The 26,935-nt window shown below is 43.1% G+C and overlaps 1 protein-coding gene and 1 pseudogene across 1 annotated transcript; both read right to left on the reverse strand.

Annotated features, from left to right (window-relative positions):
• Positions 1–18,835: 18,835 nt before the first annotated feature.
• LOC105909935 (odorant receptor 131-2-like) lies at positions 18,836–25,118 on the reverse strand. Its single transcript, XM_031567136.1, has 4 exons — positions 24,948–25,118; positions 24,703–24,784; positions 20,999–21,055; positions 18,836–19,824 (listed from the first exon to the last, which is right to left on the reverse strand). The coding sequence occupies exons 1-4, from the start codon at positions 25,116–25,118 to the stop codon at positions 18,836–18,838; spliced, it is 1,299 nt and encodes a 432-aa protein (XP_031422996.1).
• LOC105909936 lies at positions 24,991–26,623 on the reverse strand (annotated as a pseudogene).
• Positions 26,624–26,935: the final 312 nt, after the last annotated feature.

Raw genomic sequence — 26,935 nt, forward strand, 5'->3', positions numbered from 1 at the left:
CAAAAAAACAACATCCGTTAATACCATTTGTACGCACATATTCCACACAACTACAGTCATTTAATAAAAGATTAAAATACAACTTTACCCAGCTCCAGGAACAGGTTCCAGAGTTGAAGGACCATAAAGTAATTGCGGCATATAGAAGAAATAAAAACCTGAAAGACCTACTGATCCATACACGCTTGAACAGGGAAGATGAAGATAATTGCTTCTTCATATTCCCTTCCTATGCACTGAACTCAGTGAGTGGTAAGGGCCTCCCTATTCATAAAAAAAATAGATCCCCACATGCAAAATGTGGTCTATGCTATTAAGTGCATGACCTGTGGAGCGATTTATATAGGGGAAACAATGCATACTATGGACATTAGATTAAAACAACACCTATACTGCATCCGCAAATATAATAAAAAAACAGTCCTATATACACATTTTCAAACTCATTCCGTAGACCATTTAAGGATGATGGGGTTGGAGACAAGGTTGGCTTGGAATAGGAGACAGAGACAGAACTGTGAGAGGAAGTGGATTAGGGGGCTGAACACCTTAGAGCCGTGGGGTCTCAATGAAAGATGGTGATTCCATCTTGTCCCTAGGCCTTTTCACCATTTTACACTGGTAGAACCTAAGCCTAACCCTAACCTGACACTACACCGGTCCTACTACAAGGGGAATATCGATAGAGTGGGACACATGTGCCAGTACATAACATCTGTGGAACAGATACTTAAAATTACACCTTATTTTAATTGACATTGAGGTCATTCATGTCAAAATGTCAGTATTGTCAAATGTCTTGGCAAGGTGGCTCAGTTGCTTGCACTGCAGCCTCACAGCAAGAAGGTCATGAGTTCGATTCCCGCATGGGGCGCTGTTGGCTCTGGGGGGCAGGTCCTCCCCAGAGTGCACAGTGCTCAAGTGGGCTATCTCCCGGGCCTTTCTGTGTGGAGTTTGCATGTTCTCCCTGTGTTCACAAGGGGTTTCCTCCGCTAATAACCCCAACAGAAAAACATGCAAAAAGAACAGAACAATCCTGTCCGATACAGACGGTTCACTTGGTCCCCGGGCGCTGAGAAGCTGCCCACTGCTCCTGGAGGATCCTGGAGGAGGGACGATCCGGGATGGGTTAAAGGCAGAGCAAAAATTCACGGCGACCGCAGGCCTGTGTGTGTGTAGTGTGTCCTGGTCGCCTCCATATATATAACACGTGTGTGTTGCTGTGAGTTGTGCGTGCAATAAAAAACTGACTGCAGTCAGCCTTGTTTGTTTTTTTGTATCCAGCTCTTCAGCGTCTCTTGTAGTTTTTTGTTTGTGGCTTTGAGATGGGCACTCTGAGTGGAACAATTGAGTTAAAATCTAACGTGCTTACCGGCAGTGTAGCTGTTGGTGTTCATAAATCTTTACCAATTTCGGGAGTCACGTTTATTCTTGTTAACGATATCTGTGGTGGTAACGTGTGGAGTATAGCTAATTCTGAAGTGTTTCCCCAGGTTGCTGAACCTGGAACCTTACCAGCATTTCTTCTGGCCAGGGGTTAAGCGGGATGTTGTCAGTTTCTGTCATGTTTTTCAGCATTCCGGCAAGCCTAACCAGACAATTCAACCTGCTCCCCTGTACCCTAGCCCAGTGATGGGCCTGCCATTAGATCATGTCATCGTTGATATTGTTGGTCCACTTGTGCACTCAGCGAGTGGATATCAGTATCTTCTAACAATAATGTGTGCTGCTACTCTGGCACTGTTGGTTTCTGCTCCTGTGTTGGCTGCGAGTGCTCAAGGTGCTGGCGCTGTCCTTTTGCAGTCAGGTGCTGATGATCCATCACCCCGTTTGATACTTCTCAAAGAAGTTTAACTATCAGCAACGGCGGTACTCCACCATTGAAAAGGAGACGCTAGCCCTTCAGTCGAACACTTCGAGGTCTATTTGGGAGCATTAGAGAAGGTCATTGTGTATAGCGATCATGACCCTCTTAAGTTTCTTTGCCGCATGAGAAACGCTAACTAGCGGCTGATACGGTGGAGTTAGTTCTTGCAGCCCTTTAACAACGAGATCAAACATGTGCGGGGTACCGATAACGTCTTAGCAGACGCTTTATCAAGGGTACCTGTGAGAAGGTGAAATCCCCCCTTCTCACCATTGCATCAAAATGGAGGTGGTGTGACGACCCCGCCTCTTCTGGTGGCTGGGAGAGCTACTTGTCTTTGTATTACAGATGCCCCGCAGGTGTGGCCAGCTCGTTCGTTATTGGGAACACCTGGGTCTGCTACTATAAGAGCACCGCCCACGGATTTCATGGGAGATTCAGAGAGAGAGAGATCGCGTGGAAGCCTTGCTCCCTACTGCTCGTCCTGCGCAATGCTCATCGCTCCGTACCTACTGAGATACAACATTCCACCTACTGCCCTAGCATGCATACATCCACGACAACCTTACTGATTCACTGACTGCCCCATCTCACCGTAGTCTGGCCTGGTAATATAACCCTAGCTGCTAAATAAAATCATACTGTTTGTCGTTAAATCCTGTGTGACTCTCTGTTATTTGGCATGCCTGTGAGCCGGGCATGACAGTGGTCTCATATTTCCCCTCCAAGAGCAGGAGAGACTTGGACTTCTCCCACTACAATGGTTGGATCCAATTTGCTTGATTGGCCCAATTAAGCCCAGGTGGCAGGCTATTTAAAGGGTGCCTCAATCCTAGCCAGGGAGAAGCATTGAACTATTGAAGATGCATGAGAAAACACTTACAGAGCATTCACACGGTTGCGTCGGAATGCGTTGATCCAACGGATGGCGGAGGAGGAGTCTGGCGCATGGGGTTGTGTTGATACCAGAGACGTTATAGTAAGATTGACAGGTCAACAAACCAATCACGCCACTAGTAAGCTGTTTACCTTGTGAGTAGTAGCATGCTAACATTAGATAGATGACTCAGACACCTTGCAAATCCTACAATAAAGGGGTTTTTACATTGTAGTGTCTATTTATCTGTAACTTAAAAAAAATCTAAGCAAAAAAAAGTCAAACAAACAACTTTTAGGTACAAATACAACCATCTACGGAGTTTGGTCCGCCATCTTTTTTTTTTTTAGCCTCCCGCTCTTCAGACGTGAGCATAAACGCGATCTGATTGGCTAGCGCCTGTGCTGTCAGTTATGCATGAAAGGCAATTTGATTGGCTGACACATGCATTGCCTCTCGAAAAGTTGAACATCTTTCAACTGTTGCCGCAAGCAACGCATGAAATGAAACGCAACGGAACCCAATGGAGCCACAATTCAGTTCGGCAAAGGATGACGTCACCCCATTCAAAGTGAATGGGGATGCGTCAACCTTGCCGCATCAACGCATTCCGACGCAACCGTGTGAATGGGCCGTTACGGCCCACTCAGACGTGTGCGTCACTAGCGTTGATCCAACGGATGAGGGAGGAGGAGTCTGGTGCATGGGGTTGTGTTGATAACGGAGATGTTATAGTGAGATTGACAGGTCAAAAAACCAATCATGCCGCTAGCAAGCTGTTTACCTTGTGAGTAGGATGTTTAGCTTTTGTGTGCTTGGTCATTGTCTGTTTTTCATTGTTACAGCATAGCTGTATAGTCTTATTTCCTGACATAGTGCTGCACGCATCTGTGGTTGTGGATGTTGTGCATGGCATGATTCATTATGAATATGACTAAATACTATAGCTGTCAAAGGTAACGCGTTAAAATATGAGATTATTGTGGCCGAGATTAATGCGATCAAATATTTTTGTTTACTTTGTTTACTTCCGGTGTGCCTTGACCCCTGACACGAAACCACCGCATGCCTGCAGTCAGTTAGATAGAAGAGACCACGAAAAATTCAGCTCCTCGAGCAAGCTGCCAGCGTCACCCTTACTGGTAACCACTGGACGTCAGTCAGCAATGACAATTACCTGGGTGTCACAGCTAATTTTATTGACAATGTATGGAAATTGAGATATTTTGCATTGTAAGTAAAAAAACAAAACAGAGGCGCGACATACAGCGGAGAACATGTGCAGAGGAATTCCTCGACGTCTCAAACAGATGGGAGATGAGTGGCAAACTGACCACTTTAGGCACTGCTAGGCCACTTCCATTTCAACATCTACCCTGCTCGGCACAGTCTGTACCTGGCTGTCTGAAAGTGATTACTCGTTCATTTATAAGATTTAGTCTTTAGAAGAAAGACAAACTTTTAATCGCGATTAATCTAGATTAATGAATTTCAAAATGTGAGATACATTTTTTTTTGTAATCTATTGACAGCCCTACTAAATACTATAGTCACCATTTTGTGGTGGAGGTGTTATGGTCCTCTTTATCCTAGGTGGCGTAGTTTCTTTCTTTAGTTTTTGCCTGCTGTTGTGGAGACTATGTTGTCTGGTAAGAAATGCTTAGAAGCCACTGTGGTGCATCTGATTAAAATGCCTGAGATGATGTACAATCCAAACTTGAGGTTTATTACAAAGTTGAGATGAATGGAATGGAATTCAAAGTAAATGTATTTGTGTATGTGTGTGTGTGGTAAGGTTATATACTTGTGTGTGGTTCTGCAAAAGAAACCGAATACAACAGAGATACTTAATAACCATGCTAGTAGGCATCTCACCATATAAGGCTAGTCACAACCTCACATTAATACTAGCAATATTAAACCAAGTTTCTCACATTACTAAAGTGACACTACTTCCTACATAACTCACGTAGTCTATCACATTCTAGCTGCTAAACAGCACAGGTAATTGTTAAACATGTCACTAGTTAACTAACAAAGATTATGTCCATGTTTATAATGTAACCGCGACACCGCATCAATTAAATATGCACCCACGATCATACAACGCATTTAAAACATCAATGCCCTGTCTAACAAACACAGACTGATAACAGTATGAACTAAACATAACCAAGGAGCATTATAAATACTTAAAGGTATCTGAACGCACACTATTCCAACACTCTCTCACTCTAATCTTTAAACTGAAATCTCAACACCATACTTCTGTCTCGTCAATCCACTGATCTGCTATTCCCGCCACTGGGTACCGTCAGCGCAAGCATCCCCAGACTGCACTCTGATTGGCTGTACAAGTGCAGCCATAAGGGGTGCATGCACTAACGGAATGACCCAGCAGCAGCTAAAGGGCTGTTCACGTGCACAGTCTAAACCATCAGTCCTTTGTAACACCTGCTCTTTGTGACCTTTATTGGGGGGGTGGAGCCGTTTCCTTTAAATACTGTGCTCTGCCTGGATAAGGGCACTTCGGAACTCTCAGAGCGCCGACACCCAGTTTCATCATCGTCACCATCACCATAAGGGCTAATGGTGAAAGGCCAAATTAATTTTTCACTCAATAAAATCAATTAAACGATTTGAATAATTGGCAAATTTATTTAATTTTAATTCCACACATTTTGCTCAATCTATAGCCTATAAAAAGTCTTTGTGTCTTAGTTTTCAGTAGGAGATATGGCTGCATTGGCGTTGTTAGAGGATATTGCCAACCGGGCAATAAGGAGAGAAAGGTTTTTCGTGACCGGGCAGACTTTTTGGCACAGGATGATGTATGGCTGATAAGCAGCTACCGCATGCCAAGAACGGCTCTGTTCGAGATTTGTGCCCAAATGGGCCCTCATCTACAGAGACTCACCAGATGCAACCAGGCCATACCCGTTCAGGTTTTGTCTGTTCTTGGGTTCATTGCTACAGGAACGTTCCAATGAGAAATTGGAGATTGGTCAGGTATATCCCAGTCATCAAGCCGAATTTTGCCCGATGTTCTTCGCTGTATTTTCCATCTATGTCCGCAATTTATTAGATTTCAATGCAGTGCCCAGGAGCAGCGAAATGTGAAAGAGGATTTCCTGCGTAAAACAGGGTTCCCAAACGTGATAGGTGCGATAGACTGCACCAAGGTCTTTATAGTTTTGCATTTTTCACTAGTTTTTATTTTATTTTATTGGACTTTTTGTTTTCAATTTCAGTTTACTTTTAATTCGTTTTCAAAGCGGGTTTGCTAGTTTATTTTGAGTCAGAGAAATTTTCATTTTATGCTCAAAATGAAAAAGTAGATAAAAGCTATAATAAGTTAGCCTAGTCAGAATATGAGTCTGATATCGCTCCATTGGGCTGTGATTATGGGGCGTGTTTCAACCGAACCAGGAGAAAAAATGCCTCTTCGCTCAATTGGTTACCTACAACCAATCAGAACAACGTAGTATGTGACCAGGGGCAGCTGATACATTACACTTTTACCGGATCCCGTAGGAAGGAAGGCAAAAACATCTTTTCGATTGACAAATGCCTTAATCGCGTTTCTCTGTTCCTCTTTCAAAATGAATGCACTGTCAATGTCTAAATGGACTCGAATCTATACATTTCAGCTCTCCAGCGGCAGCCATGTTTGTTGAAAACGAATTCAACTCGTGTGTTGGTGACGTGGTTGGTTACGTTACTGTTGATCATCTGTCCATCATCGTATAAAGCCCGCCTTAACAATTTGATTGGTACGGCCGATATCGAGCCGCAGATAATTTCTCCTCAATGGAGTAATGCCAGACCGAACTTCCCAACCAAAAAAATTGTGGGCGGGGCTAAGTTCGGTCTGGTATCCAGGCTAATAATAAGTAATAAAAACTCAACAAAACATACCATTTAAAAAAATGAAACGGAAGATTCTATAGCTAAGCTAAAACATTTCTCAAAACTGGACTTTCAATCAAAACGTTAAGTGATCAATAATGGGAGCCCAATGCCGTAGCTAAAAGGTATGCTTCAAACGACGGGACAGAAGATAACTCGATTGACTTCTCACATTCAAAGCCAAATTGCCGTAATGCCAACTCTGAGCTGACGTACATCCGCTTAACATCTCAGCCACCACGATCACTTCCGCTGCTATGGCATCCATCGTCCACATTGATTGTCCAAAGCTAGTCAAGGGAAGAGAATCGATGAAACAGTTCAAATATCAGCGAACACCTGGTACAACTGCTGAACACTGTTGTGTGCTTTTATGCCAGAATTCAAGTAAGTACAACGGTGTTGTAGGTGAAATTGGTACCAGCCTCACATGGGAGTACCAGACTATGTAGGTACCTTACCCTGTGAGCAGGCGCTGGGTGAATGTGGGTGCAATTGTGTATAAATTGTGATACCGTCTTCGCAAGGGCAACCAAGACACACTGGTGCTGTCCTTGCAACAGCAACAATATCTTGGTAATCTCACCTGATTGGACAGGCATCATCCATTCAACCCAAAGGCAGATCAAGGTTGATTACACCTAGGGGGCGCCACACAAAGTGTAGTGTCCTCCACGGTGGTCAAAATAAAGATAATCCACAAATCAGTCTCATTAAATATATCAGTCTCATTAAATATATTATACTATCAATTTGGAACTCTGATTAATAATTAAATGAATAACTACAACCAAAGTTACCTTATTAATAGTATGGTTGAAGGTCATTGGAGTTCTGAATAGAAGAGGTTGGCAACGTCAGCCGCCACTGAATGTGTTTAAAGTTGCCCCACAACCTTTCTGCACTTGGCCAGGACATTGTCAAACGCACTGTTATGCAGAGATAGTGTAACAGAACGCTGGAGACTGTGCGCGAAGCAGGGGACATGATCAAAAGGCAGTTGTCTCGCAGCAGCAATCATGTTTCTTGCACTATCTGTGCTAAGTGTGGTGACTTTATTTGACACATCCCACTGCTGTGCAACTTCAGTAAAGTGTCCCGTGCACGTTTCAGCATAATGTCTCTCCTCTGTTTTCAACACAGTCAGAGCATGTGAATGCAGCGCCCACTTTTCATCAATATAATGCACTGTAACTCTGAGGTAATTGTGGTTACCGAGTGATGTCCAGTAGTCCCCAGTGAGCAACAGCGGGTGCACGTTGTAAAGTTGTCGCTTTTGCAGTCCTCTCCTTTTCATACAACTCGTGTATTCTTCGTGTGATGGTGCGTCTTGAGGGCATCTCATACCTGCCGTCATTTGTTGCGATTCTCAGAATGTTTCTCAGACCGACATCTTCCACAACACTAATCGGTCTCTAGCTATCCACTTCGCTTTGGCATTTGTTAGCTTCTCTTGCCTTTGTTTATCTATACTTCTCCCACACGCTGCATCTAACATAGTCTGCCAAAGCCTCGCTCCACTGTTTGTTTCGTTGAATGATTTGCTGGTATCAACTGTGTGTTTTGCATTTAGGTGATATTTTAGACTGGAAGTACTCCGGTGATAAGAAAATTCAACTTTGGTTCTGTCGACTCTAGGGATGGGCATAATTCATCGACGATCGATTAATTGATCATTAAGAATTTCGTCGGTTACATTATTTTTTTCAGCGATAAAATAATGCCTGTTCTGTTGCGTAGTGTGAGTCTTGAAGGAACGCAATGGATATCGCTATCTGGCAGCAATTAAACATTTTACCACACAAGGGCAATGTTTGAAAAAAAACGCCACAGGCCTACTCAGTTACCTGCGAGTTTCCGTGTATTTCAAAAGTAAACATGAAGCGGTCACGTCGAAGTGTAGCGTGGGACCATTTCGATTAAAAAAATGACTTAGTTCGCTGCCAACACTGCGAAGCTGTGTATAAGTACAACTCGGCCACGACTCAAATGATGTACCACTTCAACAACGCACATCCGGCCCTGGTTAGTGGCGGTGCATCCTGCTCTCAGTCTCAACCTAGCATCAACTCAGTTTTAGCACAGAGGAGCTGCGATGCACTACGAGCAGGGTAAGCTGGCATTGTTAGGTAGGGTAATCTCTCTCTCACCCTCTTTCTCGACTCGGTGCCTTTTTTGATAGTTTTGAGTTACATTTGGCAAAACCTGTCAGACCTAAGTATTATATATTTTTGGTTAAGTTATTGTTTAACATGATTGTTTTTTATGAGGGCTGTCAATAGATAAAAAAAATAACTAATTAATCTCACATTTTTAAATTCATTAATCTAGATTAATCACGATTAAAAGTTTGATAACCAACATAACTACGACATCAAAGAGAGCTTGAGGATGTTATGCACGTGAGTTGAGCCTAGTTGTCAAGGTAACGAGCTGTCAGAATGTTGGAGTTAGTTGGAAATCTCTCTACATTGATCAGACATTCTGTAACTTTACCTGATCCGACTGAACATGTTGAACTCTTCCGACAGTACCCGACAATGACCAACAAACACCAACTGCTGGCGCACACTGACACAACTGTTGGTGTTAGTTGGCGTTTGTCGGGGCAGTGTGCAAAGCTGCTTTAACTCTTCCAGCCCCAAGGGGCCCCGTGGGGGACTTTTTGGTATTTTGATCTCTGCGAGTTTTTGTCCTAGAAACATAAAACTAACACCCACAGCAACCTTGAACCCTTTTCTTTTAAAATATGTAAAGTTTGAAACTAAAATATAAATAATCACTTTGTAAGGACAATATTACGAATCCCTTGCATATTTCAGCCTCTGAGTGAGGTTTCGACCCTCCCATTAGCAAATGACAACTATTCATATGATAAGGAGATGGTAATTCAGTGATCACCATTGGGTCATGATGTGTCAAGTAAACCTGTAGGAACAAAGATTCCAGGCCCATTACGTCATGGCCATTGTTCTTGACCGAGGTGTCCCAGAATGTTCACACCTTTCTCATCAATATGCATAGTGGTCTAAGTGAAGAAAAGTGTCACATTGTATATTACTTAAAATTAGTATTGAAACCACACACACTTTCTGAATGATAAACTCACCTATGTGGAGCAAACACCTATGTTTACAGGGCTCAGAGTAAAAAAGAAAACTTCCAAAATATTAACAATGTGTTTTTGTACAAAGTCTGAGCACCTCTAAAACTAGATTTCATTTTAATAAAAAACGTTTTTTACTACATTCCTTTTACTCTCATTTTATTATTGCTGAGGTGTTCTAGAATATAATCATAAATGCCACTTTTGCCTCATAGTTTTTAGTTAGGTGAAATATACAAAAATATCAGGCATGGCAGACTACCTAACATAGTCAAAAAAAAGCCTTTGGGGTTGGAGGTGTTAAACAGAAACTTTCCGCCCAACAATCCCTCAGCTCTCTCCATCTTCAACCACCATCTCGGTCTCTCCAATCTAACTGACTGCAGGCAGGCAGCGGTTTCGTGTCAGGGGTCAACGCACACTGAAAATAAACAAAGTCGCAATAACTGCGTTCAAATATTTTATCACATTGATCTCAGCCACAATAATCTCATAGATTAATGCGTTAATTTTGACAGCCCTATTTTTTATATTATTATTTTAGAGAAGAAAAAAAAAACAAGGGTCAGTCGTGTTTGAGCACCGGCTTCTAGCTGTTGGCTCCGCTGCTTAAGAGTACAGCAGCGCATATTTTCAAGTGTAACCATTGAACGGATCCCGTTTAACTGCCACAAGAGTTGTCCATCTTGTAATAAAGCTCTCAATGAGCAAACACGCTGTGTTTTTTTCTATTTTCACTGCATTTTAATATAGCCTATAAATAATGATTTTTTTATATAAAAATATTAATGATTAATTGAAAATCGATCGTTAATTCTCCCGACGATCGATTCAGACAATTTAATCGAATGCCCATCCCTAGTCGACTCCGCCGTCTGGAAGAACTTTAAAATTAAAATGGCCATGTAAAAGCTCTGTACCTGTCACGTCAGAGCCCGGACCTGCACCAGCCACGCCCCCGTTGGTTTCCACTCGCTCACTCTCACCGGAGTACTGATCACTTACACCTGTGTCCTCACTCACCTGCACCGCGTTTACACTCACCTGGTTCCTAATCACCCACACCTGTCACAGCCCCTACATATACCGCACTCTCCCTTCACACGGTGTCTGGTATCGCACTTCAACGGAAGCACTTACATTGGATTTCCCGCGACCTGGCTTGCCGAAGGATTACGTTCTCTTCCGTCATTGTTTGTTTCAGTTTAGTTACTCTCCTTAGTTCCTGTTTTGAGTATAAACTTAGTTCTAGTTTAGTTAAGTGTCTTGCCGAGTGTGACTCGTGTTTTGTTTGCCGCAACGGCTTGTTCTTTTATTAATGCGCGATAAAATCATTGTTGGCGTTAAATAATTGATGAGTTAACGCGATAATAACGCGTTAACTTGCCCAGCCCTAGTATTATCATTAAAATATAAGAGAATATCAGGTCTAGATTTTGAAGATTCAAATGATGTGATGGCACAATACAACTACTATGCCTACCTGGTAGGGGTGTAAAAAATAACCGATACGTATCGATATCCATTTTTAGCGTGTAAGATACGACTTCATCGATGCGTGAAGTCCCGTATCGGTATTAAAACGACATGAAACGGTCTTTGCCCGAATCAAAAGTTAATAATCAAAGTTATGAACCGGTTCACAAGCGTTTGTCTCTCCGTTAAATTGCTAAGCAATGCTACGCAAAACTCTCACTCGCTGACCTGTTGCATTTGATCCCAGTCAGAACAATGACAACCTGTCATTTGCCAAAGCCTGCATAGCATAAGCCAATCAGGCTGTATTCTCGCAAATAATGCCCCGAGGTACGGAGAGAATGACAGATTACAACTCCCATTCATTTCAATGGCCAATGCTATGCTAGCTACTTCAGCCCAGGAAGATAAATCGTTGTTGATTGCGTGATTCTACAGACATCCTCGGATTTAAATAATTATAATAATAATAAATAGGAGAATATTTGTATCATTAACAATTATGATTCACATTTATAGTCATGATTCCGAGACTGAGCCATCGTGATGTCCTAACATAAATAAAAGCACTATACGAACTCTGTAAATGGCAGTGAATACATAAATAAGCACTAAACTCAATCGCGTGGATATAGCCATATTGGAATAGAATGGACACATCTACATTCTGCAACAGTACCTCCACCTCTGCACTGGTGAAATTAGGTCTGGATTTACCGGTGCTCGCTTTGACATGATTTAGATCAGTCTGAAGTTGCTTTCGCATTGCCTGTGGAGTGTGCACACATTGCAATAGCATGCCCTTATAAGGAGCTGGCGGGGCGTTTCTGTATGCAGGTTCAGGTGCATGAGAAAGCACGTTCAATTAAAGAATCAGTGCACAGCTAAGAAAACTTTGGCGGTTTAAGAACACATTTCCAGGTGTTCAAGAATCCGGCAGAGATCTCTTCTGAGGTTGGGAAGAAGATATTTAAGAAGACACTTAAGAAAATGTTTGTGAATTAGGTCCATTGTTTCCTCACAACGCAGTGTTTTCAATTATTGAACTGCATCGAATCGCATCATACTGAATCGTTTTTTATCAACATGCATCTTTTCTTGTATCGTATTGTGCCCATGTATTCGAGATACGAATCGGATCAGCTTTTTCATGAGAGATTCACACCCCTACTACCTGGCCTTAGAGCTAAATCACATAACCTCCATATGAATTGCTGTGCAGTCTGATAACCAACCTATTTAGCTAGACGGCTAGTTTTGACACTGGAAAGTGGTGCCAATGATAATAACAATTGCCCAAATAGACATGGGTATGTAAACCAATCACATATTAATTCATTTTTTCTTGATTATTGTCATGCGTGGCCTGTCCTATGGTCCATTCTGCAATGAGTTTACTAGCTAGCTATCGCATAATCATATATAGTACTCATCGTTAGCTAGCTAAAAGGAGGATGGAGCTGGCTTCTAGGTAAACACTTAAAAATAAAAACAAATCGTAGCCTAATTTGGTTCTTGCTTTTTAGAGCGTACATAAGGTAGCCTAACCTAATAATTTATACGCCAACAGGTGACCGAGGTTATCCTCTGAAGCCATGGGTTCTCACCCCGATTGTGCTCACTGAGACCGACAAGGAAGCCCACTTTAACACAGCCCATGCATAGGCATGCTGAAGGGAAGGTGGCGTTGTTTAGATCAGGGGTTTTCAACTGGTTTTGTCCCAGGGACCACCATTCTGACCAGAAAGTAATCCGCGGCCCACTGATGTGCCAGTGATTCCCAAAACATTTTACAGTCCCGTACCCTTCTTTTTCATGTCTGTAACCGCTGCCATGCCCCCTCCCCCCGCACACATATTCTGCCTATAACACTTGTCAGTGTAATTTCTTCGCTGAATATGGGTCTACATCAGTATTTTGGGCAATGCGACTTGGCTATTCAGACATAAATATGTCGACGGGCCCAGGTCAATGGTGAACTGATCAACATAGGCTCATGTCGCGGACCACCAGGGGGCCACGGACCCCTGGTTGAAAACCCCTGGTTTAGATGCATCGGTAGGGAGGCTACTCTATGACCCCAAAAAGGTGTGCCAGGTGATCCTGGCCTGCTGTGTGTTACACAACATCTGTGTAAGCCGTGGCATAGAGCTACCAGACGAGGAAATGCGCATGGACCCTGACGACCACCCTCCCATCCCTGCTGGCGAGGACATGCACATCACTGCGCTGAGAAGAAGGCGGGAGCGGATTCACCGATTATACCAACAGGTAAATAATGTTGATAAGAATAAATGCACACGTTACATTTTCTTCAATGTTTTAGTTCGTTTGCTCAAAGAACCTCCAGTAGCGGACAGAGTTTGGTTAATTTCATCCAGAGCTTGCCGCACTTTCCGAAGTTCCCCAACAACCTCACTTACAGACTCATTCAAGCTCCGTTGTGTTTGTAGGACGGCCTCAGATAAGACCCTGGCATGATGGTCCGAAGAGCAGTGTTGCCAACTTAGCGACTTTGTCGCTATATCTGGCGACTTTATTAGCAAAAAGCGACTAGCGACAAATCTAGCAAAGTTTTTTCTGTCATTTGGTGGATTATTGTGTTGACAAAGCACTGAAAAAGCATCTCACATATCCCGTTTTGCAGTTCACGTTGCAACCGATCTCACGAGAGCTGAGTACAGCGAGGGCTGTCATTGTCTCCTCTCCACTCACACAGCGCCTGTGCGGCCAGTCTGATTAGATAACAGCAAAATATTAGAGCTTTGTATTCACGGGCAAAATATTAGAACTTTGTAATTGCGCGCAAATTGTACCTCTCCCAGAATCGCATAATGTGCGCATGCGCAGCTTATTTGCATATTATGCAAATTAGTTGATTACGTCATCTAGCGACTTCTGCCGACTTTTGGGAGAGCTAACAGCTACTTTCCTTACAGAAAAGTTGGCAACACTGCCGAAGAGGAAGCTGGTGATGGCCAGTGAGGCCCCGATGCTGCTGCCGCAGATGCGGCTTCTGGTGCTGCTCGTGGCACTGTTGTGGCTGCCGCAGATGCGGCTTCGGGTGCTGCTCTTCGTGCTATTGTGGCTGCCGCAGATGCGGCTTCTGGTGCTGCTCTTCGTGCTGTTGTGGCTGCCGCAGATGCGGCTTCTGGTGCTGCTCGTGGCACTGTTGTGGCTGCCGCAGATGCGGCTTCGGGTGCTGCTCTTCGTGCTGTTGTGGCTGCCGCAGATGCGGCTTCGGGTGCTGCTCGTGCCGCAGGTGTGGCTGCCGCTGGTGCTTGTCTCATCCCATGTCTAGCTCTTCTCCTTATGGGTTGTTCGTCTGCACCAATAAATGTGTAGAATTACAACAGTGTTTGAAGTTTCATTATTCAATAAGCAAAAACTTAATTTCACATACCTTCTGAACCTCCTGCAGACAGAAGGTCCGTGTCGCCCTCCACGTACACACCTTTGACCGCTTCCTCTCCGATAATGGCGCACATTTTCTCATCCTCTGGACTAAGAGTGGATGTGGCTCCACCACCCCCTGTCTCCCTCAACCTACCCATATGCCTTGCAAGGCGCTTTTTTGAATGCAATTTCAAATCTGCCCATTTTTTTTTTTTTTACCTCGGGCATGGTCCTCTGATTCCCCCCAACCTCGTTAACAGCTTGGGTTACACCTTGCCAGGCTACATATTTTGATTTGGGCAGTATGCTGCCAGACAGGCTTCCAAAAAGTGTATTGGCCCGCATCTCCACCTCCCTCAGCAATACAGGGGTTTCGGCCTTGCTATAGTTTTTTTTTCCGTGTATCTTTTTTACTTGTCATCATCACAGAGTGTGTGTGTCACGGCCCGAAAAGTTACAGGTCGGCGTACTCCCCCAGGCTCACAAAACACAAGAAGCTTGGCAACAATCAACTTTTTATTATAAATAATTCACAGCTCATAAAACCGGCAATCACAGCACCCACCGCTATAGGTCTACTGGCACTAACAGAGCCCCATGGATGGGGAGGAGACAGACACAGACAGCAGGTAAATAAGTTACTACAAAAATAGATCTCAGGTAATAAATAGGAAACTCAGGTGAATAAATATAAGGCATACACAAGCCCACACCAAATTCATCACACACACAGCAATACACTAATTTAAATGACAGTAAAACAGTTTGCACTCCAGTGTCTAAAACCACACCACTCAGGTCACACTGCGTCACTACGCCTCTTCAGCTCACCCACTGTTCTCCTGTTCAGCGCTACGTTGCAGCCGGGTCCGTGATGACCAACAGACAAGACAGACAAACATGCAAGGTAAACAGTCCACTGGCCGGCCTCTCCGAGCCGACCAGAATAATAAAATAAATATTCCCACACGCTCTGGTAGCCACCACGCAGAGGACGTCACGTCAGCTTGCGGAAATCCTGTGAGCCCAATGCTGGAGTGGATCCTCTTCCGCACGGTCCGGATGTTAAGCAGGCACCGCCCCCGACAGCCTCTTCTGCTCTTGCTTGCGTTGCCTCACCGGCCGGTGATCACAAGACCAGCTGTGAATGCACAAACACTGATCAGCTACCTGTCGCATACACCGCACCATTACACGCAATGGGTAGGTGGTGAAAATATCACTTCCCTTCAAGGGATACTTATCGTGCGTTGAGGCTGGGTTCTCTGCGTTCTCCTTGTAGTCGCGCCGCTGCAATCCTGCAGGTGTATTCCCAGTGGAAATATCACTTTACGTCATTTTCATCCAACCCATATAGACGTTACACAACATGTGCTTTGAGAATGCGCTCAATTTTTATGCTAATGACATTAAGTAGGGGCGTTTTGAGGGCGGAGATGAGAGAACATTTAGCTGCGCACAATTCCATGATCATTTGTGATTTATAAACGCAGGAAACACATGTTTTTTTGGGCGTACGTTCGTTTTCTGTGAATAACACTTACGACCATTTCAGAAAACGTCTGAGATCAAATGTAGGATGGTTTCTACACAACATTTTATAAATGAGGCCCATGGTGTTCTAATAACACTATCATATAATTATGAGTGCTTTTTTCTCCGCATCGCCGACACTACAAAAATGTACCACTCGCAAAAAACCACAAGACAGTCAATGCTCGGCTATTGCGTGTGGTGTTTGCAATAAATTGCTCGAGAAGGTCTTGTAAATTAATTATTCCTTTTTGGCTGAATCGGTAGCGCTCATAAAATAACTCATCATGATGGAATAATGGATCTTGGCCATCGCGAAGAACTTTTTTCCTATGAAGCGCCAATCTAACTAATATCGCTCCTTGGTCCTTTTTCCGGGGGTGTGGCAAGCTTATCCAGCTTCACTTAAATTAGCCTGCGCTGGAGCAGGTTGTAGCTAATTGATGTGTTGCTATGGTGATTTATCCAAAGTTGCTTCCATGAACCGAAAGGAGGGACTTATATTATCTCATCCTGAAAATGATCTTGGTAACTCGCTAAATGAGCTACGACGAACGCGGCCCAGTTTTGCTGCAGTTGCAATTGTTATTGTTGTTTGTTGTATTTTGAAATGCATTTCCCATGACTTGATTAGTTTAAAATGATGATTGCCAATTGACTTAAAATTGACCCTAGTTCGACGCACAGCTGATTGAAATCAGTGGAACTAAAATGTTCTGGATTGACTAAATTAGGTGTTCAGCTGGCCACTGACGGCTGATGGCTGATTCACACTATATGCGTTGATCTGTACGTCATCCGTTGCCGAACTGATTTGTGGCTCCGTTGGGTTCTCTTGAAAGCGTTGCTTGCGGCAAGAGTTGAACATTTTCAACTTTTCGAGAGGCAACGCATGCGTCAGCCAATCAAATTGCCTTTCAAGCATAACTGACAGCACAGGCGCTAGCCAATCAGATCGCGTTTATGCTCACGTCTAAAAAGTGCGAAGCTGAAAAAAAAAAAAAGACGGCGGCCCAAACTCCGTAGATGGTCAAATTTGTACCTAAAAGTTGTTTGTTTTACTTTTTTTTCGCTTAGATTTTTTTTAAGTTACCGAGAAATAGACACCCCATTATTGTAACTGGAAAATATGTCTGATAGGTGGTTCAGGCAACTCGCAAATCCTATCTAATGTTAGCATGCTACTACTCACAAGGTAAACAGCTTGCCAGCGGCGTGATTGGTTTGTTGACCTGTCAATCTCACTAAAACATTTCCGTTATCAACACAACCCCATGGGCCAGACTCCTCCTCCCTCATCCGTTGATCAACGCATTCCAACGCATGTAGTGTGAGCTTGGCGTAAATCAGGAAATGATGGAAAATGCAGAGTAGGTCAAGGAGGATGTGGGGGACACTCAGAAGCCCTGGATTTACTGAAAGACAAACACTGTGCCCTGCCGAGTGTCTAGCATACCCTTATAGCAGGTCACCACTTAGTTGTATCAATTCCTTAATTTATCTTATTGTTTTAATTGGTCTAATACATCAGTGAAGCATTACTAACATGGCAGAGTTCCCAAAATCTTTCATATGTACCTATTGTGACCATTTATCCAAAAAAGGTGTCCCTTTGTTAGAGTTGACTGGGGGTTCTTTGACGCTTGTTGTGTGTAAAAAGGGAGATCCAAAGAGGTCCAGGTAGACTTCCATCAAAGTGATTGCTTTATTGATATAAATTAATGTTACAACTTGTAGTTTGAAAATAGATCAAGGCAAAAGGCTTAAATTAGAGTACAAGGAGCAGCTAGGCCTATCCTTGACGAACAAGCAAGCACGCTATCAAACAGCAAGGTCAAAAGCTGTGTGCTCCCAGTCAGCCGCACCTCCAACAGGTCACTCTCCTATTTAATGGCCTATTGATCTGTAGAGGGCACAAATTATCAGGCAATAGAAAAACAAGCATTCAAATAACGTATTAAATAAATAGAAAAATGGCTCCTACAGTACCTATGTCTGAATTTGAGTCTCCATTAAAATACAAATCTCATTCATATGTTTTATCCCAGTAATGAAACCATGCAAAATTACAAAATGCTAGATGGGTATTCTTACAGACATATGGCTCTGTACTAGCCTTCTGTCTGCTCTCAGGTGGATCTAATGTCTATGTTCTCTGACTGATTCTAATTAAATGAGATAGTCAGTGATTGTAAGGTTAATAATGGTAAGAATCAGCAACATTAATCATATTAATAATTATATAAATAATAATCAGAATCAACTTGCAAATCTTTTAGTGAACCAACACAATAGGGTTACTGCAACACAGAGCACAAAGAATCATTTCTGCGTTGCTCTACATTATGTGTTGTTATTCACCTACATTTTCATGTGAATAGTTGCAAGACCAAGAATACACACAGCTGTCACTTCATCAAACTGTATGTGCCAATCTCCACCAGTATTGGCCATGATCAAACTATAGGCATTCATATAAGCCACAATAACCACATTTTTCTTGGAGCATATTCACATCAAAACACATCTTAACATCATCCAAAATAGCTGCAATATCTAAACATAAATATAGCCTTCTTCATGTTTATGTGGATAGTCGTAGGATAATCTTAAATAGGCATTTTGTTTCAGATATCTCTCTAGCTGTTTCATGATATAATTCAAAGCAAATTTAATCCTTTAAAGAACAAACCCTCATCTTGCTAGAATGCTTCAGCTTCCCCCTCTCCACTCTGCCTTTAAAAAGGATGACTTTGCAGGAGTAGTACTGCGACATGTGTTTGGCAAATTTCTGATCCCTAATACTATAAATAAGAGGACTGAGCAACCTTGGAATAATGCTTGTAATTAGGTAACCCGTGAATGTTATTTTTGAGCGATAGATTGGGAAAAAAGTGATTAAAACAATATCAAGAAAAGGAGTGAGATAGGACAACATACAGAGAAGCAGCTGAGCTCCGTGTAATAAAACGGTGTTTTGTGCCTTTTTGGCTGAAGCAGTGTCCCCTTTCGCTGCTCTGGCAGTTCGTACTATCATAAAGTAGGTATAGATCAGCGTCAGCCACACAAATGACATATAAAGGGCTTGAACCGCTTTTGCCTTTTCTTCATGGTATCGGGTGTTGTATAAGCTGAGGTAGAAACAAAAGATTACTGATGAGAAAAAGTCTATAGGCCGAGTGGCAAGGACAATGATAACATCAACCAGTGCAGGTACAAAGCCGACTCCCCAGGTGAGAGCAATGATACTGTAAGTCCTGCGTACTGTGCAGATCTGGTTATGATGGAGAGGTTTGCAGATGGCAATATAACGCTCAATAGCCATACCTGCCAAGATAATTGGTGTGTTCATGTGTGTGGTTGAACCTGTCACAACCAAAATGCAACACATGGAGGCATTAAAAATTGGATAGGCATAAGTCAAAACATACATTATCACAGAAACATAAATCATGATCATATCGTTCACTACTAGATTCATGTACAGAATGTATCTTGAGTCACTGTGAAAAACAGAGTTCTTGCAGAAAGTCAAAACTATGATCCCATTGATGCAGTTGATGACAATACCCAGGAAAACAATGATAAGGTTTTTCACCAAAGCCTCCTGAAAGTCATCTCTGTTAGTGAGGTTCATCACCGGGTGCCTCTCCAGTAGTACTGCAAAGAACAACAACACAAGCTCATGAAAAATACTTTAGAATATCATATGAAAAAGACACGTATATGCATTTCTTAGGACTTGGAATAATGAATGGGATTATGAAATGGACAGAGGTAGGCTTACCTGTTGTCAACCCTCTCCTGAAGTACAGAAAATAACATCAGCTCATAAATAAGATTTTAGAAACAGGATATCATATGAAAAATATTAGGAATTATGAAATGAACAGAGGTAGGCTTACCTTGTCAACCCAAACCAAGACAAGAGCAGTGCTTCTGTCTGGTAGATTAATATAGACCCAGTGTGTGTGTGTGTGTGTGTGTGTGTGTGTGTGTGTGAGCGCCCTGTGGTTGGATGAAGACAACAGAACTAATGTGGGCCCTGCCACAACATTTTTATGCTTCGAGCACAGCGCCATGGGAAAATATGGCTATTGAGAATTTCAATCACCAAGTTTATTTGTTTGATTCTTAGTGCTGAACATCTCAATTGTCTCAGAGGCAATACCAATAAAGTTGTATGAATAGCATCCTTTATGACATCATAACATTAAATATCAACATCTAGGGTTGATATTAATTCTAGCTGATTCATGACTCATCTCGTAGATTTACTGAGCATGAAATTTCCCTAATCCATCCAATTTGTTATCTATTTCTGTAGTCTGAATTTGGTTCAGGTATCCAACATCACTGCAGCTGGTCAGGAGTGTATTCATTCTCAAGTCAGTGTGTAGTGAAGCTGGAGGCATCAACTGCATTGATTCATGACCCACCTGATCATGTCATAATTTTCTCCTCTTCTAAAGATTTATTTCATTGCAAAGGGTGAATCAAAAATCTTACTTTAGCATTAATGTGCAGGCAACTTCAAGTCCTTACCAGTGTAGCAGTTCCCTGATGGCAAAAGGTAGTAGACCACTGGAGGCAGAGCTGGTGAGTAACAAACGGCCGATGGTTTTGCTTATTGCTTTCAAAAGTTTTGTTACATGTTTTGTTACTTTTTCAGTCATTTTTACAAACACCTTAACAGATGTTACCAGTGCATAACAGAAGTCCTCAACTGACATTGTCATTTTTCACCTTGAGAGCCTTCTAGTACCTCTCTTTAGCTGTAATATTTTACATAGACTAATAAATGTATTGTGAGAAGGTGAATCTCCCCCCCCACCGGTGCTCTCATGTCGCCCGGCAAGAGACTTGGTCTCCCCCTCCTCAATGGTTGGATCTAATTGGACCAGGGGGAGAGTGGAAAGGCATTGGAGGCTGTGAAAGGCAAAAGCCAAAAGAACACTTACCTTCTGTGAGGCTAAGTGGAAGCTGTATCTAGACCCGTGGATACAGTTTTCGTGCCTAGTTGTTTGGTTCCTAGTTTGAATTGTGCCGAGGAATGTGCCCAGCTTGTCTAGTGTTTGTGAGTACCTCGAGTACTTTGTATGTTTTCTGGTTTATGTTTGTTTATTTGGTTATTACATGTTTGGGATCAATACCTGAGAGTCACCGTGTAAAATAAGTATATATGTATATATTTTTATAAGAAGCCACCATCTCCTGCACCGTGTTTTCCGCCATCTTCACCATCAAGTCCAGTTGCCCAAAACGAGGGATCGGCCGCCTTGGTCCCTCACAGATATGATTTAGAAATTCCATTTTTATATTATTTTCTTAATATCCTCGCCCAGGTACACTAAAGATGATGGTCTGAGAGTGAACCAGAAGTGGCACACCACCGATCAAAATCCACTGGTGGACCGATGCTATCTGGATTATATGCAATGTCCTCGGTGGTACTGTAAATATCAAGCTAATGAAGTATTTATGAATAAGTGAGCAGAAAGAAGTGGTGCTGTCTCTGTATGATCAATATGATTTGACTGCTTCAAATGTTAAAAGGTATACTATTATTGGCAGCCACAGGCTGTGTAATGGACGGTATTGTGAGCAGGACTCAATCGCATGACTCAGAGACATATATATATATATATATACACAATCCAAATGATTAACTAGCAGAGTTTGGTACACAGAAAGACAGTCCAAAGGCAGGAAAACAAATCCAACAAGGAGAAGGCAACAACAGGGTCCGGTGTGGTTCAGATCGGGGGTTTGGTACACAGGCAGGCGTTTGAAGATCAGGCAGACCATCCAATAGGGAGGAGGCAAAAGCAGGGTTTGTTAGACAGGCAGAGGTCGACAATACCAGGAAATCAAAAGCTAGGAAAAATTGCTGGGATGCTAGAAACATTGAAGAGACTAAGGCCTGATTTTTTGGTCTGCCTTTTACGCAGACACGCAGAGCCCTCTCAGTCATTGCAAACCCTCTCCGAGCACCTCTCCGTGGCTTGACAAGCACCTCCCAAATTTTTTAACTATCCGTCGAAATGACGGAGAGCCTACGGAGACGTATGGAGTTAGATTAGTTTCATAATTCACAAACAAACTAAACGCGATTCACAAATGTGATTTGTGATTCACAAACAAAGTCAAAAGTCAAAGTCAAAGTAGCTTTATTGTCAATTACTTTGCATGTTAAGACATACAAAGGAATCGAAAAAAACGTTTCCCACTCTCCCACGGTGAAACATATAAGTGCACACGCACAACAACAGATAAGACAAGACATATAGATATACATATACATATAGTTATAAACATTCAGATACTTGTACAGCAGCATAAGTTTACTTTAAAGTGAGGTTATGGTAGTACAAACGAAACGCGATTCACAAATGTTTTGTATTTTGTGATTCGCAAATAAATGACCCCATGACATTTGTTTGCAACCTGACGAACACGAGTTACAAATCCCTGCATTTGTGTGTGTGGATTTTTGGAACTTTCCTAACGCGCTTAGATTCACAAATACATTTTTTCTAAAAGATATTCTCTGCAACCTATCAGGGGCCCGTTCGTCGTAGGGTTGAAGCTAGCCCATTAAGATTATCGAGCTGATTGAGAACAGCAAATATCGGTTCGTTAACGGCTGATCCGCATCCAAATCATGTGGTTAATTTCAACCAGGCTAAACTTATCAGGGCATTTGCGCGTGCACGTCCTACTTCAAAAGGCAGGAAAGGTCGATCACCAAAACCATGATTTTCTAACGGTATTATGGCGGAAAAGACAAAGGAGAGAGAGGTGATTTTCTCGGCATCCGAGCAAGCGATCATAATGAGTCTATACGAAGACCATAAAGATGTTATCATGGCTAAAACGCCGCCACCGCTGCCAGAGCAAGACAGGCAGCTTGGCAAAAAATTGCCGATAAGCTAAATGCGTAAGTTTTGGGGAAATGTATAGGCTCATCTTAAGTGCCTGATTACCCCAATCAATCAAATCACATTTCTTTAAATGTGCCTGCTGGCAGTAGGCTTAATGGAAATGAATCATCGAATGAGATCTTGCTAGCGAAAATAATGATCTCAACTCTTTCAGAATAAGTAGATAAAAACAAGGCCAAAGAGTATCTAATTGATAAGAATTCATAGACACTTATATATATATATATGTACTGAAAGCGCTTATATATCACGTACTATGTGTATATGCATGTATGTGTAGATGACCATATAGAAGTAGGAGTTTGAATATTTGTGTGCAAATCTGTGTATGAGCGGATCACAGTATGTATGTATGTATGTCAGGTTTTAAGGGCACACACGACACACTGGAACACACACGTGCATATATGGAGGCGACACAGGACACACACACACACGCAGGTAAGCCTGAGATCGCGGTGAATTTAGTTTCTGCTTTTTCCCATCCTGGACTGTCCTTCCTCAAGGACCCCCCAGGAGCAGTGGGCAGCTTGTAGCGCCCGGGGACCAAGTGAAGTGAACTGTCCATCTTTGGTCAGGGATGGACATGTGTTCTGTTATTTTGCATGTTTTTTCTGTTGGGGTTGTTACTGGAGGAAACCCCTTGTGAACACGGGGAGAACATGCAAACTCCACACAGAAAGGCCCGGGAGATAGCCCACTGTGCACTGTGCACTCTGGGGAGGACCTGCCCCCCAGAGCCAACAGCGCCCCATGTGGGAATGTAGTATTCATAATCAGAAATTCAATCAATTGAAGCAGTGAAAAGAAATTGTTAGATTCTCTCTTCGTATCATGAGTCCACTTTAATCATTTTCAACAATAATGATATGGTATGGTGTACTAATAACACTGTCATATAATTATGAGTGCTTTCAACCCCCATGTAGTTGCAACCCGGCCACTAAAAGGACTTGGGAGCAAGTAAAAGTCAAGCATAAAAACATCATTCAGGCTGGTGAGTCAATACAATATGTGCCATGTGAATGTATTGAACAGCTTGTCAGTGTCATATCCTTCATATTTTAGCTAACAAGAAAAGGGCAGATATGGCGAAGACGGGGGGAGGACCCAGAGGTCCAGCGCTAACGCCTGCTGAGGAGCTGGCCCTGGCCAATAACAGGGGTAGGCCCATTATGCAGGGCATAGCTGGGGGCAGCTCCTCTGGAGTGGTGGTGGCTGGAGAGAATCCCTATGTCCAAGGTAGGTGCACTTCATTCTATGAGTTTCCTTCATAATTAGTCATTTGGTTAACCATCGTCACATTTTGCAGTGGTAGGAGGTTCACTCACAGTCCTGCAGCCACCTCCCAATGTGTTGGTCGGGGGAGAGGAGCCCACTGATGTAAGTTGATATTGCTGCATCATTGTGTAATGATTCTAAACATGTTCATTGTGTGTGTCTTTTAAAACCCAAGGCAATTTTCCACAGTTCCTAATTCACTAACAGGAGGTCGGTCTAGACGATGAGGACACTCTTTCCGCCTTCTCCAGCGATTTGGTAAATGCAAGTTGTGTTAACTAATACTCCTATCCCACTCACTCCTGGCACTCACTACATCGATGCATTCCTTTAGGCAAATCCTGCTGGACCACGGCCTGATCCGCCGGAGCCTGGCCCCTCTCGCTCTTCGGGAACTGGGGATGGGGAGGTGAGTTCTCATTAAATACCCTCACATTGTGAGGTGAGGTCTGAGTATAGTTGGCATCTGACCACCACACTGAACAAAGTTATGAATGGTTTTCTTGTCTTTTTTTCCAGACTGACAATGAAGATGTGCGCACGCTATATAAGCGCTACTTGCGGATGGGAAGGGTCAGCAATGATCCTGACTGCTCTCTTGCTGGTCCTGGAGTGAAACAGGTCAGGGTGGGACGGCAGGTCGCAGCCGATGGCCTTCTCGGCTGACCAAATGATCTGCTGCAGTCTGTCTTGGTCCTTGGCAGTGGAGGCAGCAAACCAGACGGTCATTGATTGATGAGTTGGGATGGACTCGATGATGGCTGAGGATGGACTATTAATGGGTAACTTAAAAGCAAAGAGGGTGGCAAACCATATACCCATTAACCATATAAATGAAACATGCAAACATAAAGAGAAAAACATGAAATGAGTCCAACATTACCCAAAGTCATCTGGACACCTATCTGAAATGATGATGGGCAATTATGTCCCTTGCAGCCGGTCCGGACCGCTCATCAGGATGGACAGGTTCTCAGGATGGGCCACGATCACTGGGACCCTCACTCTCCTGAGTGTGGCCACATTGTGGAGCACTGCACAGGCCACCGTAATCGCACAGGACCTGTCCGGTTCCACCCTCAGCCCCCGCAGACAATTACATCTGGCCTTTAGTAGGCCAAAGGTCATCTCTATTCGTGCCCTCGTTCTAGCGAGAGCACCGTTGAACCTCACTTCAGGGTCTGGGGCTGGCTCGGGATAGGGGGTCATAAACCAGGGCCTGCAGGCGTAACCCCTGTCTCCAATTAGGAGCCCATCATAGTTACCTAGTATATGATATGAACAATGTTGGATCACCTCTACATAAAATAATCAATTTCTGAATGACATGAGATTTGCTATACCTTGCTCGAAGCTGTGGCACAGTGTAGAGTCTCGGAATATCCGGGAGTCGTGGACAGAGCCCGGCCACTTGACCTCAACATTGGTAATGAGGCAGGTGGAGTCACAGATCATCTAAGATGAATTGCAGTCAAGTCATGGGTATTGTACAGTACATGGGTAGCCTACAGCAGGCAATTGCAAGGTCCATGTCTATTGTCAAAGACAAATGATTGTTTTTATAGCAATGTAATTTGAGGAAAATTATGTCATAAGTACCTGCACATTAAGGCTGTGAAAGCCCTTTCTATTTACAAAATCGGCCTCGTTTGGCCCAGAGGGCCTTTTCAGGCGGATATGGGTGCAGTCCACTGCGCCAATGACAGGAAACTCTGCATAATGATAAGCTCCGTAATGAATAGTGATAGGAATGCATTTTCATGAAATGGTAAAATATTGAATTACTCAATTACCTAAAAATAATTAATTGCATAAAATCCCTCTTTGATTACATGGACTGGGACATGGCCAGGGAACATGATGAATTTATTCATCAGCTGGTTAAGCGGCAAGTACACTTTCCTTACAGCAACGCATGCTGCGGCTTTGCCAATGTTTTCGGCATCGCCTACACTGTATAAAAATGTACCTGACTCAAAAAACCTCAAGGCTATGCAGAGAGTCTGAAGCACAGTTATAGCTCTGCTGCGGCGTGTGACATTTGCAATGTACGGCCCGAGAAGGTCTTGCAAATAAATTAGTCCTTGTCAGCTGAATCGATATCGCTCAAACAAGAACTCATCCGTGTAAAATAAAGGATCTTGGCAATCGCGCAAAACTCTATTCCTATGGAAAGCTAATCGAACTAGAATAGCTCCTTGGTCAACTGGGTCTCTCAAAAAGGGAGCTGCCATGTTTTTTTCCGGGGGGTGTGGCTACACTTAAGTTAGCCTGCGCTGGAGCAGGTTAGTGCTAATAGGGGTTATGCGCAACATTCTTCCGGGTTCTACAAAACAGGGTTAACAACTTCCGGCCGTCCGCGGCTCAGGTAAACACAGACGAGCTTATTATGGCGACCTTCTACAGCCGGTGTTTACAGGAGCTGACAATTTCTGATGTACATAGTATTGCCAAACCAGAGCCCCGACTACTCTGTTAGACAAGGGATTTAAGTTTTACGCCTCCTCATTTATTCATAATTATGAAGGTATATAGCTGCTATGTAG

This window comes from Clupea harengus, chromosome 5, assembly GCF_900700415.2.
Source record: "Clupea harengus chromosome 5, Ch_v2.0.2, whole genome shotgun sequence".
Taxonomy (NCBI): domain Eukaryota; kingdom Metazoa; phylum Chordata; class Actinopteri; order Clupeiformes; family Clupeidae; genus Clupea; species Clupea harengus.